Raw genomic sequence first — 19,479 nt, 5'->3', positions numbered from 1 at the left:
ATTAAAAAATAAAACAAAACAGGGGCACCTGAGTGGCTCAGTCAGTTAAGGGTCTGCTTCGGCTCAGGTCATGATCCTGGGGTCCTGCGAGCCAGCCTCCCATTGGGTTCCCTGCTCAACAGGGAGCCTGCTTCTCCCTCTGCCTCTCCCCCTGCTTGTGCTCTCTCTCCCTCTCAAATAAATAAATGAAGTCTTTTAAAAAATAAATAAAATAAATTCCAGTTCGTTGACATACAGTGTAATATTAGTTTTAGGTGTACAATATACTCATTCAGCTCTTCCATACAACACCCGGCGCTCGTCACAACCAGTGCCCTCCTTCGTCCCCATCTCCTATTTCACTCGTTCCCCCACTCACCTCCCCTCTAGCAACCATCAGCTTGTTCTCAATAGTTAAGAATCTGTTTCTTGGTTTGCCTCTGTCTCTCTGTCTCTCTTTTTCCCCTATTCTAATTTGCTTCGTTTCTTAAATTCCATATGAGTGAAATCATAGGGTATTTCTTTTTCCCTGACTGACGTATTTCACTTAGCATAATACACTCTAGCTCCACCCACATTGTTGCAAATGAAAAGATTTCATTCTCTTTTGTGGCTGAGCAGTATTCCATTATATATATTATATATACACATATATTCCATTATATATATATATAGAGAGAGAGAGAGAGAGAGAGATTCCATTATATGTATATACCACATCATCTTTATCCATTCATCAACTGATGGACATTTGGGCTGTTTCCATAGTTTGGCTATTGTAGATAATCCTGCTATAAGCACGGGGTGTGTGTATCCCTTCGAATTAGTATTTTTGTATCCTTTGGGTAAATAGCACTTGCTGGATCACTGGGTAGTTTTATTTTTAACTTTTGAGGAGTCTTTCTACCATGTTCCAGAGTGGCTGTACCGGTTTATATTCCCACCAGCATGCAGCAGTGCTCCCCTTTCTAATCAGTGGGCATTTTTTTGTGCAGAGACAAATTTGTATACAGAAATTACAAGACTAGAAAACTTATCTACCAGGCTGGTCCTCAACAGAAGGAAAGCTGTCTATGGCATGCCCACAGCTAACATCATACTCAGTGGTGAAAGGCTGAAAGCTTCTCTATTAGAATCAGAAACAGGACAAGGGTGCTCATCCTCACCACTTCTATTAAGCATAGTACTGAGAGTCTTAGCCAGAGCAATTAGGCAAGAAGAAGAAATAGAAGGGCGCCTGGGTGGCTCAGTTGGTTAAGCAACTGCCTTCGGCTCAGGTCATGATCCTGGAGTCCCGGGATCGAGTCCCACGTCGGGCTCCCTGCTCAGCGGGGAGTCTGCTTCTCCCTCTGACCCTCTTCCCTCTTGTGCTCTCTATCTCTCATTCTCTCTCTCTCTCAGATAAATAAATAAAATCTTTAAAAAAAAGAAAAAGAAAAAGAAATAGAAGACATTCATGCCAGAAAAGAAGTGAAATTCTCTTTGTTTGTAGATGACATGATCTTCTATAGAGAAAACTCCAAAGGCTCCATGAAACAGTCAGAACTAATATACAAATTTAAGGAAGCTGCAGGATGCAAAACCAATCTACAGAAATCAGTGCATTTCTATCCACTAACAAAGAACCTATGGCAAACTACCTGGAAAACAAAAGGTTCCCATTTCCCATGGCATCAGAAAGAATGAAATGCTTTGCCCTGGCGGGGCCCTGAGGGGTGGAAGCAGGCACCGGGGAGGCAGGGAGTAGTCCAGTCTGTAGGGTCAGAGGCAAGGGAGCTCTGCTCTGTGGGCACGAAAGATGCTGCTTGGGAGGCAACCCCCAGCCCCCACAGACTATGGGTCAAGGAATAAGCAGAGTCCACTCAACCAGAAGAGAAGCAAAGATAAAGCACAATGGCTTCAGTGTCTAATGGGAAGCAAGACCAAGGTCCCCATTTGCCACCACCAAGAGAGCAGAGCCTGTAGTTTTGGAGTACTGCCCAAAGATGCACTTGCCTGTGTCTTGGCATTTGGCTTTGCAAAGGCGTCATACCTAGGAGAATGCCAGAGTAACTTCCACTCCTTGGACGATCTGCTCTTTCTTGGCCCAGGAAATAGCAGGAACGGCTGCTTATGTGTGAAGAATGCAATATAAAGGATGCATTGAGGGGCGCTGGGTGGCTCAGTCGTTAAGCATCTGCCTTTGGCTCAGGTCATGATCCCAGGGTCCTCGCTCGGCGGGAAGCCTGCTTCTTCCTCTTCCTCTCCCCTTGGTTGTGTTCCTGCTCTCGCTATCTCTCTCTCTCTCTCTGTCAAATAAATAAAATCTTTAAAAAAAATAAAGGATGCATTGAATGAAAAGGGACATTCACAGCCTTCAGCTTCCTAAACTCTGTATATATTGTAGTTTCTTACACCTCTGAATTTGTACACATTTAAACTTTCAAGTGCACTTTAAAATAGTATACTTAGAGTGGGGCAGAAACATTGTGATAACTCTCACTCTGTTTGGATGGTTTCTGTGGAAGATTCTCAATGAAATTGAACAGTAAATGTTTTCCTACTGTTTAAGAACCTATTGAGAACTCAACACATGGAAAAGAAATTATGTTGCAACTAACTTGTTTACAGCTAAGTAAAAGAATTCAGTCTTCTCTGAAAAAAGAAAGAAAAAGAAACAAAATAATTGGACTAAATGTCATCAAGGAGGGGAAAGATCTTTAGTCTAAGACCATGAGATATTGATGAAAGAAATTGAAGCACACACAAATAAATGAAAAGATATGCCCTGTCCATGGGTTGGAAGAATTAATACTGTTAAAATATCCGTACTATTCAACATGACCTATAGATGCAATGCAATCCCCATCAAAATTCCAACGGCCTTTTTCAGGGAAGGGGACAAAGGAATTCCAAACTTTGGGTGAAACCACAAAATATGTCAAAGAGCCAAAGAAATCTTGGGCAAGAAGAACGAAGCTGGAGGCATCACTCTTCCTGATTTCAAACTACATTTCAAAACCGCAGTAATGAAAGCAGTATGGCATTGTGACAGCCCTCCACCAGGCTTAAGGGTTCATGTGTTCCAAGCATGTGTGCCCCCTTGCTTATTGACCCCAGTCCCATGATCTGTAGCAGAACTAACCTACTTTCCTTGGGATTTGCAGACCACTGGCGTCGAGGAGTGAAGGACCAAACTTTCCCAGGAGATAAGGCCTGCCTACTTTGGAAAATAGCTGCCCTGGGTGCCAGCAAGTCTGTTCATGGTCATGTCCGCATACTACCAGCCGCTTCGGCACCTGCTTCTCCTGCCCACAGCCGCCCTCCCTTTTCTCATGCCTTCCCCTTTAAAGCACCCTCCACTCCCAAACCCCCTGGACGGGGAACATGATCTTTGAAACATTAGTGCACGGTCTCTCCAGCATGCTGGCTTCCCGATTAAAGCAATCTTTCTCCACTTACCATCACTTGTCCCTCATGTGTTGATTTTTGAGGTGTGAGCAGCCAAATGTGAGTTTGGAACCAGTCTCAGTCAGGTAACAGTATTGACAGAAAGAACAAGGGAACAGAACAGAGAGCCCTCAATAAATTCCTGCATATATGGTCATCGGATCTTCGACAAGGGTGTTAAGAATACACAGTGGGAAAGGATCATCTCTTCAACAAATGATGTTGGGAAAAGTGGATATCCATATGGCAAAAGAATGAAATTACACATTTACTTTACACATACACAAAAATCAACTCAAAATGGATGAAGGACTTCAATATAAGACCCCAAACCATAAAACTTCTCAAAGAAGATATAGGGGAAAACCTTGATGACATTGGTCTTGGCAATGAGTTCATGCATATGATACCAAAAGCACATGCAACAGAAACGAAAATCAACAAGCGGGACTATTTCAAACTAGGAAGCTTCTGCCCAGCAAAGGAAACCATCAGCACAATGAAAAGGCAACCTACCAACTGGGAGAGAATATTTTCAAACCATATATCAGATAAGGGGTTAATATCCCACGTATGTAAGGAACTCCTACAACTGGACAGTAAAACACAAACAAATAACCTGATTTTAAATGGGTTAAAGACTTGAGTAGATGTTTCTTCTATGGCAGTCGGGTATATGTAAAAAGGGAAAAGGCAATATAACCCACCATGAGATATTACCACACACATGTTGCAAAGGCTATTATTGAAAAAAAAAAAAAAAAGACAAGTGTTGGTGAGGATGTTGAGAAATTGGAACCCTCGCACCCTGTTGGTGAGAATGCAAACTGGCGCGGCCACTCGGAAAACAGTATGGAGGTTCCTCAAAAAATTAAACATACAACTGCACTAAGATCCAGCAATCCCACTTCCGGGTATTTCTCTAGAAGAACTGAAATCAAGATCTTGAGGAGATATTAGCACACCCGTGTTCACTGCAACACTATTCACAGTAGCCGAGATATGGAAACACCCTAAATGTCCATCAACAGAAAAATGGTTGAGGAAAATGCTGTAAATACATACAATGGAACACTATTCAGAGGACAGATCTCATATGAACTGTTAATAAAGTAAAAGGATGATAAAAGAAGATGAAAAATGATTTCACAGTCAAAACTAAAACTCCACACTGAGATGCCACTTCACATACAGTAGACGGGCTAATATATTAAGAACATTTCCCAAACTAAGTGTTGTTGAGGTTGAGGGGGCAACTGGAACGTTCCTACATTGCTAGGGAGAATGTACAATTGCAACTACTTTGGAAAACAGTGTAGCCTGTTCTTCAAAAAACTAAACCTGTGCCTCCTCAGCAATCCCCTCACTGCACTCCCGGGTGGAACTCTACCCAAGAGAAATGAAAGCACGCGCCCGCTTCAAAGACTCCTGCCCACAAGTTCCTGGCAGGTGTACTTGTAATCGCCCAGAGTTGGAAACAACATAAATGTCCATAAATGACAAATTAAAAAAAAAACTTTCTGCATCCTTCCAATGTAATACAACTAGGGGATAAAAAAGAAAAAAACTGTGGAGACTTGCAATAACAAGGAGCAATGAGTTATTTTTGAAAACCATGCTGAGTAAAGATGTTGACCGCGGTCTCAAATCGTACTGTATGATTCAAATTTTCAAAATTCTAAAAAATGCACACTAATCTATAACAGCAGAAGCAAATGTAAGGTTTCATGGGAACATGGGGAAGGAGGGTCAGAGGGGGTGGAATGAAAAAAATAAAAAGGACATGAGATTTTTGAGAGGAAGGGACATATTCAGTATCTTCACCTAGGAATAACTTCTCTGCATGCCCGTGGCAAAACATATTAAATTCCATACTTTCAATATGTTGAAATTCTTTTTTATTTATTTTTTATTTTTTTAAAGATTTTATTTATTTATTTATTTGAGAGAGAGAGAATGAGAGAGAGAGAGCACGAGAGGGAAGAAGGTCAGAGGGAGAAGCAGACTCCCTGCTGAGCAGGGAGCCCAATGCCGGACTCGATCCCAGGACTCCAGGATCATGACCTGAGCGGAAGGCAGTCGCTTAACCAACTGAGCCACCCAGGCGCCCAATATGTTGAAATTCTTATATGTCAACTATAATTTAATAAAATGGTTAAAAATTATACGTCTATAATGTACAAAGTTAAAAAAAATAGAAAACTGGATGGGGGACTTTTTTGCCCGCATTTCCTGCACAGTCCACCAGAGAGCGGCCAAGCGCTCTACACATGGGCGTCTTCCTCAGCACCCACAGCCCAGCAGGGTCTGACCCTCCCCGGCCTCACCCCGTCACAGTCCTCCTGGCTCTCCAGGATCCCCACACTGGACCCCGTCAGCTCCTCCGGCCAGCTGGGTGTCTGCCCGCTGAGACTGGTCCCTCCAAGGGCAGCTCATCCCTTCACACCCTCTGTCCTAAGAGGGGCGAAGGTCCACTCACACTTCCGGCCTCAGTGATAAGGTGACTTTCCCAGGAGGACTCCATGTGACCCCCCATCAGCTAAGATCCCCTGACATGCTCCAGACGCACCAGACACTTTCCCTTCTTGGCCGTTTTCTAGATTATAATGACTCCTCAGTGCCATGATTTCCTGACTGCCCGTGGCCCTGTTCCAAGGGAAACCCCACGAGTCCAGGGCCCACATCTGTCCTGTTCTCGGTGGAGTTCCCAGGACCCAGCCCAGGGCCTGACACGTCACAGAAGTCCAGTAAATACTCGTTAAATGCATGAGGCAAACCACTCACATCCTCTGGAGCCTGGTCAGCATCCCTGGTGCAGCCCCGAGAATAGCCTCCAGGGGGCGACATAGGGACACGCAGACAATACACAGGCTATTAAACCCTGAAGCTGGCTTTGGCTAAGGAGGTGGAGAAGGAGCCTGGTTTCCATCCCTTCTCCAACAGAACCTTCTGGGTCCTCCCACGTGCCAGTTCTGTCTTGCCCGCTCCTTCTAGGGCCCTAGGAGCACCCTGATCTGTCAGGGGTCCCTGCACAACTCCCCATTCCCTGCCGGGCACCACCCATGGGGGAGGCAGGGTGACCACAAGAAAGTCCCCCAGGCAGAAGACACAGGCTGCCCAGGACGCTCAGGGGCACATGGACAGTCTCTGCGCCACAGTTCAGCCAACAGACCCTGAGGGAGGGTCTCCTCAAAACCTTCCAAGGAGCCCCAGCCATCTGATCTTCCCAGGACACGCAGGAAACCCCCTTCCCACCTGGGAACTGAGCTCCTGAGACACCTGGTCCTGGGTCTCTGTCCCTGGAAGCAGAGGCCGGGCTGGGGACACCCAGGGATGGGCCGTGGGTCCTTCACCAGTCATCACTCGGCCTGCCCCTTTCTCACCCCCAAGGTCATCTCTGAGACCTGGTTGCCAGGACTCAGTGCAACCTCCCCAGAGCTGTGAGAACCCCGGGGAGACAGGTGCCCAGCTGGGATTCTCTGTTACAACAGAAATAATCCCCTGGATTTGGGGACCTGGGGCTCTGTGTGTGGTGCCCACAGACTCAAGGCCAGGACACAGCGGAGGCCAACTTGGAGTAGGGAGAAGGGCCATCCTCTAAGGGAACCGGGTCCCCCTCAGCCTTGCTATTCAGAAGTGTGCTCTCCGGGGCCAGGACGATCAGCATCACCTGGGAGCTCGTTAGAGGCAGACTCTGGGGTCCACACCACACCTGCTGAATCAGAATCTGCATTTTCACAGCCTCTGCAGACCCTCCGTGGGCTCAGGAGAGGGAGAGGCGGCCCCACCCCCACATCATGGGCTCTCAGCCTGGCTGGGCATCTGCTGACGCAGCATTTCTGGGTGTCCCCTGGGCATCCACAGTCTTGATAAAGCTCCACAGGTGATTCCAGCGCACAGTGGGGGTGACATCCCTGTGACAAGAGTTCCTGAGGCAGCCCCCAGACTCCTGCTATGAAGGGAAAGCCACACAGGGAGGGAGAGAGGGCTGTGGGGCTGCTGACCCTGCCCCTTGACCCCGAGCTGTGGGGGTCACCGGACCCCAACGCCACAGGCTTGTGTTTGTCCAAACAAGGGCGTGTGCGCGCTCTCGCATATGCTGGGAAATCGCAGCTGAAGACGGAGAGGCCTCAGCAGTTCCCAGGGAACAGCAATGTAGACAGAGATGAAAGGGGAAGAAGGGGGCAAGGGAGTCAGGAGGGAGGGGCCCTGGCAGAGACCCCGCCCCCGGCCCACGTGACCCCGCCCAGCGCTCCTGCCCCCAGAGGCCGCTAGCCTCAGACCGGACAGGACGGCAGTGCTCCTGAGCGTTTCTGGAGCAGAAGCTCTTCCCCCAGAGGGAGGGACGGACCGGGCAGCAGGCACCATGGAGCCCCCCTCGGCCCCTCCCCGACGAGGACGCGTCCCCTGGCAGGAGCTCCTGCTGGCAGGTGAGAGGGATGATCCCCTGCGAGGGGGCGGGAGGATGGGAGAGAGAGGCTGGCTGGGGTCTCCCGGGGAGGACAGGGCTCTGAGAGGAGACAGGGAAGCAGGGCAGGACCGGGGAGCCGGCTCAGCAACGGGAAAATCTCATGATCTGGAAGTGGGGAGCCAAGGGCCGTTTCCCAAGTTACTCATCACTGAGGACTGAATTCTGAAACTGATGATAATAACATCAACCAGGGACCCAAAACCCTGCCGCTTCCCACCAACCTGAATTCATGACAGACAATTGCCAGATTTGGAGAGCCCTGGGGCCACATTCATTCATCCCCGGGGATTTGCAGCCTGCCCCACCCCTGGGGTACAGCACAGATCAGACGAGTCGCTGCCCTCCCCCCGAGCTCACTTCTATGGGGAGGAAGACAGACACGCAGAGACGTCTAGAACGTGATGTCAGGTACTGACAAGCACCAGGAAGGGAACAGAGCAGGGAGAGGTCAGATCATGAAGACAGAGGGTCTTTACAGGAGGTGGGGAGAGCAGGCCTCTCCCCGGGACCCCCTGAGTGGGATCAGGTATCTGAGGGCAGGGAGGGAGTGAGCGACAGACATGTGAGGAACAGTGTTTGAAACAGAGGCAATTAAGTTCAGAGGCGCTGAAGTAGTGTGATCATGCCACTGACCTTGACCAGCAAGGAGACACACACACACACACACACACACACACACACACACACCCGTGCACACTCAGACACACACCCCGAGGCTGGGGAATTAGGACCTGCTCTGTCTCCAGGGCCCCAGCTTTCCCTCCAACGCATAGGTCCAAATACTGATCTGTCTCCTCCCTTCCCTCCTAGTCTCACTCTTAACCTTCTGGAACCCGCCCACCACTGCCCAAGTCACTGTGGAATCGGTGCCGCCCTGTGTTGCCGAAGGGAAGAATGTTCTTCTGAGTGTCCACAATCTGCCTGGGGATTCTCTAGGCTATGGCTGGTTCCGAGGGCCAACTGCAGAGCCCAGACTTCAAATCGTATCATATGTAGTAGACACACAAAATACTATGGCAGGGCCTGCACACAGCGGCAGAGAGACAATATACCCCAACGGATCCCTGCTGTTCCAGAACATTACCCTGAACGACACAGGATACTACACCGTACAAATCACAAAGAGAAATGTTCAAGTTGAACAAGTAACAGGACAGCGGCGCATATCCCGTGAGTAATTCCTCTCTCCCCTCTGGTGTTGGGTGGGGTGAATTCTACTTCACACAACAGGGTTCACAGGCCGGGGCTGGGCCTCCATCCCCCTCTCTGCATCATGTTTTGTTGGGGGGAGGGAGGGTTCAAGCATTTAGTGCAGGGCACACACAGTGGAGACAACTTCATTAGATTAGAATTCCTTTCCCAGAATCCAGATTCAGGGATCTGGAGCTCTGCACGCCCCAGGCAGGACAAGTCCTGAGATCCCCACCGGTGCTCAGCCCAGAAAGCCCCTGCCAGACCCCTGTGTTGGTGCTGCTGATTCTAACGACGCTGGGGGTCTGTGCCAGGATGGGGTTAGGGCTCCTGGGCAGAGCTGACTGGGGGCAACTCAGTTGCTTTTGTTAGGAGGGAAGGAGTGAACGGTGTGAGTGTCTCTCCCGCTGGAGGGCAGGGACCCTGATGGCCAGATCTGCTAGGATCCTGCACCTAGGACACCTCTCTGAAGAGATAATGCATCATTCATTCCCTCACCACCCCTGCTTCCTGCTCATCCCCTCGCTCTCTGCTTGGTCACTGGACTCGGCTCTGCCATGGATGGGGTCACTGCCTCATGTCACTCATTATCAAACAGCTGGACAGAGCTGCCATCCAGGCCCTGGGACCTGAGTACTGGACTGACCTCCGGGCTGTTCCTGCTGTCTCCGGGTGTCATTTCTGCTCAGACCCCCATCCCCAGGCTGGGCTGGCAGGTCAGTGCCAAGCCAGGAGAGGCCCGGGGCTGTCTCTGACTCTGTCCTGTGTCCTCCAGGACCAAATGCTGCCCTGTAATTGACCCTGGAGACAGCCTGTGTTGTAAGCACACAGAGCAGGGGCTTTACTTTCTCCTAGCGCTCAGACCCTCATGCATTCGTCCTGAGCTACACACACCTGCCTAATCTTTGAAGGCTTCAGTTTGGCTGAGAGGTGAGAGATGCCAACTCTGATTCAAGATGCCTGTGGAACGGGGCCCCTGGGGCGCTGAATCGGTTAAGTGTCTGCCTTCAAATCAGATCCCAGGGTCCTGGGATCGAGGGATCGAGCCCAAGCCCAAGATGTGGCTCCCTACGAAGCAGGGAGTCTCCTTCTCCCTCTCCCTCTGCTCCTCCCCCTGCTTCTGTGTGTGCGTGCTCTCTCTCTCTCTCTTTCTTAAATAAATAAATAAATAAATAAAATCTTTTTTAATAAATAGATGCCTTTGGAGAAATTTCACGTACCAACCACCCAGGGCAATGTTCTCTCTGTTGTCTGCACAGCGGAGTTACCCAAACTCAGCATCGCAAGCAACAACTCCAACCCCGTGGAGAATGTGGATTCTGTTGTAATAATGTGTGGACCTCAGACTCAGACGTAAGGTACCTGTGGTCAGTAAACAATGAGAGCCTCCTGGCCAGCGCCAGCCTGGAGCTTTCCCTGGACAACAGGACTCTCGCTATACACGGTGTCACAAGAAATGACGCAGGAACCTATGAGTGTGAAACTCGGAACCCAGGGAGTACTGGTTGTAGTGACCCATTCACCCTGAATGTTCTCTGTGAGTAACTTCCCTTCCTACCTGACCCAGGCGGCCAGCCCAAATCCACATGCCGGGGGCCAGGCCCATCCAACCTTCTGGGGTCCGAGTCCATGACTCTCAGCTGGACCCCCAGGCTGGCCATTGCTTCTTGTCCCAGGCAAACCTGGGCAGACCCAGCCTAAGCCAGGACTGGGAGGGGACGGGCTGTTCCTCCCTGAGAGGGTCACCAGCCTGTGAGGGGAAACAGGTGAATGTCTCAGACCCAGGCTCAGTGAACGCATGGGGCTTCTGGTTGGGACTTTTTAAAATGAGCTTGGGACCCAGCTCAGAGGGACACTGTGGCCCTAATACACACCAGGAGCTTCAGTTACCCTCAGATTACATCACCTGTGGCTTTATTCTGTTTGCTCCAGATGGCCCGGACGCCCCCACCATTTCCCCCTCAGACTCCTGTTACCATCCAGGGGCCAACCTCAGTCTCTCCTGCCACGCAGCCTCTAACCCACCTGCGTGGTATTCCTGGCTTATCAATGGGAGGCCCCAGTCATCCACACAGGAGCTCTTTATCCCCAACATCACTGCAAATGATAGTGGATCCTATGCCTGCCTCGCCTATAACTCTGGCACTCGCCTCAATAAGACCACAGTCAAGACTATCATAGTCTCTGGTAAGTGGATCCCTGGAGCATCTGCATGGATCGCTGTGATGAAGGTCTGTCTGGCTTTCAGAAAAGAGCCTAGAAGAAGTTATTTCCCAGTAGCAAATCCTAAATCTGTCCCTGAACTCTCCCCTTACATGTCTGCAGTCACTTCCTCCCTTGCTCTCTGATTGTATGGTAGACCTTGGGTCCAGCCTAGAATGTGGGGAGAGGGCTTCTCAGCTCCAGAAAGCCCCATGCATAAAATGGGGCTTTGCAAGTAGGGAAGAAGGATCCTCAGGGTCAAGTTGCTTTTTGTTGTTGTTGAATTGCAGAAGTCCTTTATATAATCCAGATATTAATCTCTAACCAGATATGGTTTGCAAATGTTTCCTTCCAATCCATGGGTTGCTCTCACATTTTCTTTGTTAGTGAACTTTAATTGACACACAATGTGACATAGTTTCAGGTGTACAACATAGTGATTGGATAACTCTGTATGTTATGCTCTACTCAACACAATGTAGCTCTCATCTGACCCCATGCAGCCCCATTAAAATACCATTGACTATATTTCCTATGTTGTACATTTCATCCATATATCCTGTGAATTCCATAACTGGTACTACCACTCTCCAGATTCTGTCTTTTGATGCACAGAAATTTTCCATTTTGATGTAATCCAATTCATCTATTTTTTTTTATTGTCTTTGCTTTGGGTGTCATATCTAAGAAATCATTGGGAAATCCAGTTTCAATAAGTTTTTGCATTATGTTTGTTTGTAGACTTTTCCTATTTGATTCTTATGTTTAGATGTTTGACCTATTTAAGTTAATTTTTGTACATGATGTGAGATCGAGTCCAACTTCATTCATTTGCATGGCTAGCCAGTGTTCCCAACACCATTGGTTGAATAGATATTTTTCTCCATTTAATGGTCATGACAACCTTCTTGAAAGTCACTGGACCACATATGACAAGGTTTGTTGCTGGAGTGCCTATTCTATTCCATTGATCTCTATGTCTGTCTTTATACCAGACCCCATTATTATCAGTTACTGTAGCTCTGCAGTCAGGAAGTAGGAGTCCTCCAACTTTGTTCTTTTTCAAAATAAGTTTGGCTATTTGAGGCCTCTGAATTTCTGTGTGAATTTTTGGAAGTTCTTCTTTCTGCAAAGCATTTCGTTAAGTATTTGATAGGGAGGTACCTGGCTGGCTTAGCTGGTGGAGCATGTGACTCCTGATCTTGGGGTTGTAGGTTTGTGCCCCACAGTGGGTGTAGAGAGTACTTAAAAATGAAATCTTAAAAAAAGGAACTTGGTAGGAATTACACTGAATTTGTGGATCTCTTTAGATAACACTGTCATCTTAACAAGACTAAGTTTTATCACCATGAACATGGGATGTCTTTCCATTTATTTGTGTCCTCTGTAATTTATTACAGCAATGTTTTATAGATTTCCATATACAGTCTATCAATCATTACAGTGATTGATTAGTAACTTAATTACTAATTAAGTTAATTCCTAAGTATTTGATTCTTTTTTCTGAAGTATTTTATTCTATTTAATGTTATTGCAAATAGAATGGTTTTCCTATTTCTTTTTTGGGTTTTTCATTGTTAGTGTTAGCAACACAGTGATTTTTGTATGTTGATTTTCTATCCAGCAAATTTGTTGAAGTTGTTTATTAGTTCAGTGGTTTTTAGTGGGCTCTTTAGGGTTTTGTATATAAAATTTCATGTCATGGGGCGCCTGGGTGGCTCAGTCATTAAGCGTCTGCCTTCGGCTCAGGTCATGATCCCGGAGTCCTGGGATCGAGCCCCGCATTAGGCTCCCTGCTCTGCGGGAGGCCTGCTTCTCCCTCTCCCACTGCCCCTGCTCATGTTTCCTCTCTCACTGTCTCTCTCTGTCAAATAAATAAATAAATAATCTTTAAAAAAATTTCATGTCATGTGCAAACAGATATAATGTACTTATTTTTTTACAATTTGATTGCCCTGTGTTTTTTTTCCTCCTAATTATTTTTGCCTGGACTGCTGTACTCTGTTGAATACGGGTGGTGAAAGTGGTATGTGTATCTTCTACCTGATCTTAGAGGAAAGACTGGAGTGTGATGCTAGCTATGGGCTTTTCATGAAAGGCCTTTATTATGTTGCAGTAGTTTCATTCTATTTGTAAGGGTGCCAATATTCTGTATACAGTAACCACCACTCTACAGAAGTTTTTCACCATGAGAGTCAAGCCACAGATCTGGAAGTAAAAGTCTTCTTCACAGTGAGAAAACCTGTAGATTGAAAACTCTTTGATTCCTAAGGTTATGAAGATGGTGCAGGTGGCTCTCATTCCCTAGTAAATTATAACAGTATAAATGCCTTCCCTACTTTACATGAAGGTGCCTTGGACACAGAGATGGAAGGGCTGCGAGTCTTCATCCTCCAAAATACATGGAAAGGTATAAAGGAATGAGGCCTGATCTTTTAAAGTCACAGAAGTTCAAGAAAATCACACCGAAGTCCATGGGAAAAAATTCCTCATGATAATGAGGTTGCTGGACACATGGGCTAAGATGGTCCTGGTGCTGATGCTACAGTGATGTCCAGGCAGAGCAGACACATGACTGAGGGTCAGAGGGGTAGGAACAGCGCTCTCCTTACAGATCATCACCTGAACAAAGACACTCATCCTTCTGCAGACAGCAGGGCCATCCTCTGGGGCACCTTTACAGAGCTTGCTTGGGCCTTCAGAGTGGCTGAGATCGTAGAGGAAGGAGCGTAGCCCCAGGGCCCAGGCCCATTCTCATTCCATCACCACCTGTGTTTCTCCACAGAGCCCGTGGCCCAGCCCTCTGTCCCTGCCAGCAACACCACAGTCACAGACAATAAGGACTCTGTGGTCCTGACCTGCTCCACAAATAACACTGGGGTCTCCATCCACTGGTTCTTCAATGGCCAGAGTCTAAAACTCATGGACAGAATGCAGCTGTCCCAGGACAACAGCACCCTCACCATATGCCCTGTCAGGAGGGAGGATGCTGGGAATTACCAGTGTGAGGTCTCCAACCGAAGCAATTCCAACAAAAGTGACCCCATCAGGCTGGATGTGAGCTGTGAGTGACCCTGAACCTCTCCCCCTTCCTCCCTGTATATTTTACTGACAGGGGTATAAAATGGATGTGGGCCTGGAGGAGGTGTGAGCTTCCTTCAGAGCCTCTAAGGAAATTTGGATAAAATACCCGGGAATTAGGTATATCTTGTTAGCATCTTGGTTGTAATATGTACCAGCCATTGGACCTCAGGCAAGATGCTCATCCTCCTGAGCCTGTTTCCTAATCTAGAAAACTGTAAAGAACAGCTGGTTCTCAGGGCTGTTGTGAGGGTTGTTAATATGAGTTCATGAGATGAAATCCTGAGCCAGCATCATACACAGATTCGGGGCTCAGTCAAATATAGCAGCTATTGTCCTTTTGTTACTAACGTTTTTGTTACTAGCTGTAACGTCTCAGGGAATTGAGATTAAGATTTGTCTTATCACCTTCCAGCTCTGTGACATTCACTGATTTACTGAAGCCCTTTACACGCTCAGATACTCATTTTGCACAGTGGGGGTGACACCCAGCCCCCTCATGGACAGCGAAGCAGCAGATGAGATAATCCTAAATTATTTCCCACATGCCTGGCACAGAGCCGACCTCAAAAGCAGTCACCTAATATTCTCTTTAATCAGTGAAGAGTGGACTGTTAAGGACCTCCTTCTAATACCACCGATGATGATGGAACAGAAGACAAGAGGAAGAGGCATAATGTGAGAGCAAAATGAACAGGATGCCAGGGCTGGCCCCAGGGGTGGGGATAAAATGTGCAGATTGGAGTAAGTCCAGGGTTTCACTGAGGAACAGAATGACGCAAGGGTCCAGGGGGTGGGGACACTGTGGTGACCACACACACACCAGGCAGACCTCAGTGGCCTTTCCTTCCTCCCTAACCAGGCCCTTCCCCCGCGGCCTCTCCTGGTTTCCCCAGATTTGACTTGAGACTCCTACCCCTTCCTTTTTCTTCTTATTTCAGATGGAAGAAGCACCACAGGTCTCCCTGTGGGGTCCATCATTGGCATTGCAGTCGGGGTCCTGGTCAGACTGGCACTGTCGGCCGCCCTGGGGTGTCTCCTGCTCCACACAAGGACTGGAAGGTACGATGGCATTTCCCACAAGCTGATCCTGTCCCCCAGCTGAGCCCTGGCCAGGAGCGGACCCCACCCTGACCTAGGATTCTGGGCTGGCTCTTCCAGACACCCAACTGCCCCCTCGATTTTCCCTCTCATTCCCTCTGGCTCCTTCCTCACCAGCTGCTGCCTGGGGTGCTTCCTTCACATATTCCTCAGTTATAAATTAGGGGCAACTAGGGAACAGCCCCTTAGGGTTGTCCTGGTTCAATTGGCAAACCTGCAGTGGTGCTTCCAGGACTAAGTGCTCAATAAACAGCACTTCCCGTGTTTTATTTATGTCCACACTCCCTGTGAGGGGGAGTTGCAGCCTCAGGATCTGAGGCTGGTCCTGGTCAAGGTCACACAATGGAGAGTAGAAGATCTTGACAGGCCAGGTGGGGTCATCCCCCAAATGGCAGATGTGGGAACCATAGCCCCTGTTGTGTGAGAGCAGAGAACCTGGGCTCAGCCAGGGGGAGGTCCTGGGATGCCCTTTATGCCTCTTGTCCAGGCAGATGGAGATAAAAGATGGTCCACTATCACATTTCAACATCTCCTGGCCTGAGGGGGCAAGGGTGTGACCACAGCAGGGGCACCACATTCAGGGATCCAGCTTACTTACCTGGGGCTCCCCAACTGTCCTTCAAATGCAGCTGCAGACTTGACCCTTCTACTAGGTCAAACCTTCATGTTTGATTCCTTTTCTGGGTCCTCCATCCCTTTCAGGACACTTTCTCCTAGATGCCCATCAGCCTACGGGTCTTCACCTCTGGGATCCAAAGACCTTTCCTAATCCCCTCTCCTGGGCCCTCCCTCTCCTAAACAGCACTGGTGGAGAGAGGGGGTCTGTAACCCCTGCCTGGAATGAGGATCCTCCTTGTGCCCTGCTCTGACACCAACGCTGTGACCTCTCCCTGCACCCCTCACATGGAAGCCTGATCTCTCCTAGGGCCAGTGGCTGCCGTGATCTCAGAGAGCTCTGGCGCCCAGCATCCACCCCCCGTGAGTACATCGTCAGCGCGGGTGGGACCCGGAGCCCCAGAGTCCTGCCCACATTGTCCATCCTGCCAGTCACTCCCCAGGGCCTCTGACCCTTTGTCTGGGTCTCCTGCACAGGGGACCTCAGCTGGCCATACTCCCTGACTTGCAGAATCCAGATCATAGGTCAGCACCTTACCCCCATTGGGCCCTAACATGGCCAGTGGGTCTGTCCCTGGGAGGTGCTCCTGCTTCCCTGTTCTCTGAGAGCTGAGGACCTGTCCCCTCCTGGAGGGTGGCCCCAAGCGTCTTCACAGCCCTGGTGCTAACTCCTGTCTCTGTCCCCAGGCCATGGTCCAGCCAGCAGCTCCGCATCCCCAGTAAGCCCACCCCCTGCACCACTCATTCCACTGGGGTCCCGGCTGTGCAGGCTCAAGGCGGGCAACCAGCCAGTTCAGCAGCACAGAGCAGACCCTGCTTCCCTCAGAGTAGCCAGGACAAGGCAAGCCCTGTTCTGGCCAGGAGTGGACCCTCTTCAGGGGCAGGACCATCCCCCAGCATGTCCTGAGTTGTCCCTGCTCTCCTGAGCTGGCCAAAGGAGAACCCTGGAGTCCAGCCAGGGGCAGGGTGGGCACTGGGAGCACCAGCCAGGGGTCCTGGGCAGTGGTTGGGGACTGGGGTATGGGTCAACAGGCTTGGAGAAGGCTGCTCCAGAGGTAGATCTGGTCACTTCTGTGGAGAAATGACCCTCCCTCTCTGACTACCAACACCCATTCTCTCCTATTTAGGACTCCCTGCCCAGCCCCACCACAGCCGTTCCTATCTACCAGGTGAGTGTGGGCAATGACTGCTCTGGTCCCCGAAGCCCAAGGGGGCCGAAGATCTGCGCCCATCCTGCCCCTGGCTGTGTTTTCAGGTTCAGGAAACAAGAGAGTAAGAGGGACAGGGCATTGTGGGAGGAAGGAGGGGCCGGGGGCAGACCCCTGCCACACAGCCAAGCTCCCAGAGAGTAGCCCAGGTGGGCCTAGAACCTGAAAGTCACCCAGATATGTTCTAAGAAGGTGACAGGGGCTCAGAGGCCTCTTCTTCTTTTACAGAAATTATGACACCCCGACACAAACATTTACTGCCAGATCGACCACAAAGCAGAAATGGCTTCTTAGTTTCCCCTGGGAACTGCTCCTTCCAGGGCCCTCCTGAGACCCCAGACTCTAGGTGGAGTCAGGAGCTGCAGCCTGAGCCAGAGAACCCCTCTAAGCCCTGAAGATATTCAGGGATATGGACCCAGGGTCGGGTCCCTCCTGATTTCTGGAGACCCCTACAGGCTGCCCTGAACCCAGGACAAGGCCCCCGTTTCCCATGAAGTGGGGGTTCCCAGGAAAAGTGTCCTGACCCCTGACCTACCAGGGATGATCTGAGAGGATCTGAATAAAAAGGACTCATCCCCTCCTTGGCCCTTTCTTTGTGAATGGTCAGTTCTCTTAGCAGAAATTCCCCCAGGGGCACCTGGCTGGCTCAGTAGAGCATGCTACTCTTTTTTTTTTTAAGATTTTATTTATTTACTTGAGAGAGTGAGAGAGAGAGAGTATGAGCGGGGAAGTGGGGCAAAGGGAGAGGGAGAAGCAGACTCCCCACTGAGCAGGGACCCAGATATGCAGCTACATACCAGGACCCAGGGATCATGTCCTGAGCCTAAGGTAGATGCTTAACCAACTGAGCCACCCAGGCACCCCGAGCATGCAACTCTTGATCTTGGGGTCATGAATTTGAGTCCCATGTGTGGTATAGAGTTCACACTAACAAAAAAATAATAAAGTGTAAAAAACTAAAAAGTGAAAAGAAATTCACCTGAAACTCTGGGTCTCTTCTCTCCTGGGTCACATAGGGAAATGTTACCTCTGAGTTGACCAAGCCCCCATCTCCAGTCCCCCAGGATAGAGGAAGGGGTGAGTGGTGTGGACATGTTGGGACCACGCTAACTAGAACGCCAGAGCTGTGGCCAAACCATGAGAGAACTCAGCGGTCCTCACATTGCTCAGGCACCAAAGCTATAGACACTCCCAGTGTTTATAAATGTGGTTGGGTGTCAGGAGCACAGAACATGGGGCCTCTGATGACCACATGAAGATGAGCCAGGAAGGAGTAGCCGTGGGCAGGCACACATCCCGGTGTGGGACCCCTTCACTGCTTTTTGGTGTCCTGAGTCCTTTGGCCTTCCTCCCCCAGTCCTGGTGGCCCTGACTGGTGGCTTTCACCAATAAACCTGCCTGTCTCCAAGTCCAGGTCCAGCTCCTGAGACCTGCCCAAAGGTTTCTTCTCTGTGTCCAAGGCTAGCTTTCAGGGTGTCCTTACCTCTGGGGTGACTTAGAGAAAGGCTGTCAGAGTAACCCCAGTGGGGAAGACCCAGAATTCCTGCCCTGAGCATGGCCCTCCCAGGCACTGCCCATGACCTCTAGCCCAGTACTTCCCATCAGTGTCCACTTTTGTCCCTGAACTGCATCTTATTGAAACACACCTCCTCCCCACAAATAAGTGTCCAGGTCAGAGGGAGGGGGCTTTCCCCTCCTAACTGTCACCCTGGTTCCCATGGCGATGGGACAAAGTGTCTCTTCCACCCGGTCCATGGGCCTCCTCCCACCTGTGCCTTACCTGCAGCCCTTTCACACACCCGGGTGGCAGGTCTTGGTCCTTGCCTGAGGCCCCAGGTTGGGTGCTCTTCCCGTGTGGATTCACTTGCATCACAGTGCCCACATTTATACAAACAAAAGTGGTCTGAGCACCAAGGCACCCCACCCATATTCACAAGTGTGTCCACCATTGACAGAGTGTTGTCAGTCATGAGATGAGAGGTAAGAAAACCTGCAAAATATTACATCATTATTCAGCTCTAGGACCCTTCTTATCCCAACGCACACTATGTTGGATTAGACAAGGTGACACCTCTTGTTAGTTTCCTCTCGCTGCTGTACCAAATTATTGCAAGCCTAGTGGTGTAAAGCAGCAAAAATCAAGGTGCCGACCTGGCTATTTCTTCTGGAGGCTCCAGGAGAGTGTTTCCTTGCTTTTTCAAG

At 49.5% G+C, this 19,479-nt stretch overlaps 1 protein-coding gene across 2 annotated transcripts; it reads left to right on the top strand.

Annotated features, from left to right (window-relative positions):
* The first annotated feature begins 7,655 nt into the window (after positions 1-7,655).
* Positions 7,656-17,857, top strand: LOC114197050 (cell adhesion molecule CEACAM6-like). 2 transcript variants are annotated; one of them, XM_088027631.1, is made up of 10 exons: positions 7,656-7,838; positions 8,690-9,049; positions 10,266-10,607; positions 11,003-11,257; positions 14,058-14,336; positions 15,295-15,415; positions 16,380-16,432; positions 16,757-16,788; positions 17,197-17,238; positions 17,506-17,857. In XM_088027631.1, the coding sequence occupies exons 1-10, from the start codon at positions 7,775-7,777 to the stop codon at positions 17,512-17,514; spliced, it is 1,557 nt and encodes a 518-aa protein (XP_087883757.1). In that variant the 5' UTR covers positions 7,656-7,774; the 3' UTR covers positions 17,515-17,857. The 2 variants fall into 2 exon arrangements, 1 of the variants encoding a protein (XP_087883757.1); XR_015769182.1 differs by lacking the exons at positions 17,197-17,238; positions 17,506-17,857 and having other exon boundaries at positions 16,257-16,432; positions 16,757-16,794.
* Positions 17,858-19,479: the final 1,622 nt, after the last annotated feature.

Source organism: Eumetopias jubatus, unplaced genomic scaffold, assembly GCF_037043125.1.
Source record: "Eumetopias jubatus isolate StellerSeaLion01/CBP00866 unplaced genomic scaffold, mEumJub1_p1.0 scaffold_10, whole genome shotgun sequence".
Taxonomy (NCBI): Eukaryota; Metazoa; Chordata; class Mammalia; order Carnivora; family Otariidae; genus Eumetopias; species Eumetopias jubatus.
The sequence above is the reverse complement of the archived record's forward strand: the minus strand, read 5'-3'. Positions and strand labels throughout refer to the sequence as shown.

Coding starts and splice junctions, on each gene's coding strand:
- LOC114197050 (XM_088027631.1), top strand. CDS start 7,775: ATGGAGCCCCCCTCGGCCCCTCCCCGACGAGGACGCGTCCCCTGGCAG. Junction 11,258..14,057: donor CAAGACTATCATAGTCTCTG/GTAAGTGGATCC, acceptor GTTTCTCCACAG/AGCCCGTGGCCCAGCCCTCT. Junction 15,416..16,379: donor CTCCACACAAGGACTGGAAG/GTACGATGGCAT, acceptor GATCTCTCCTAG/GGCCAGTGGCTGCCGTGATC.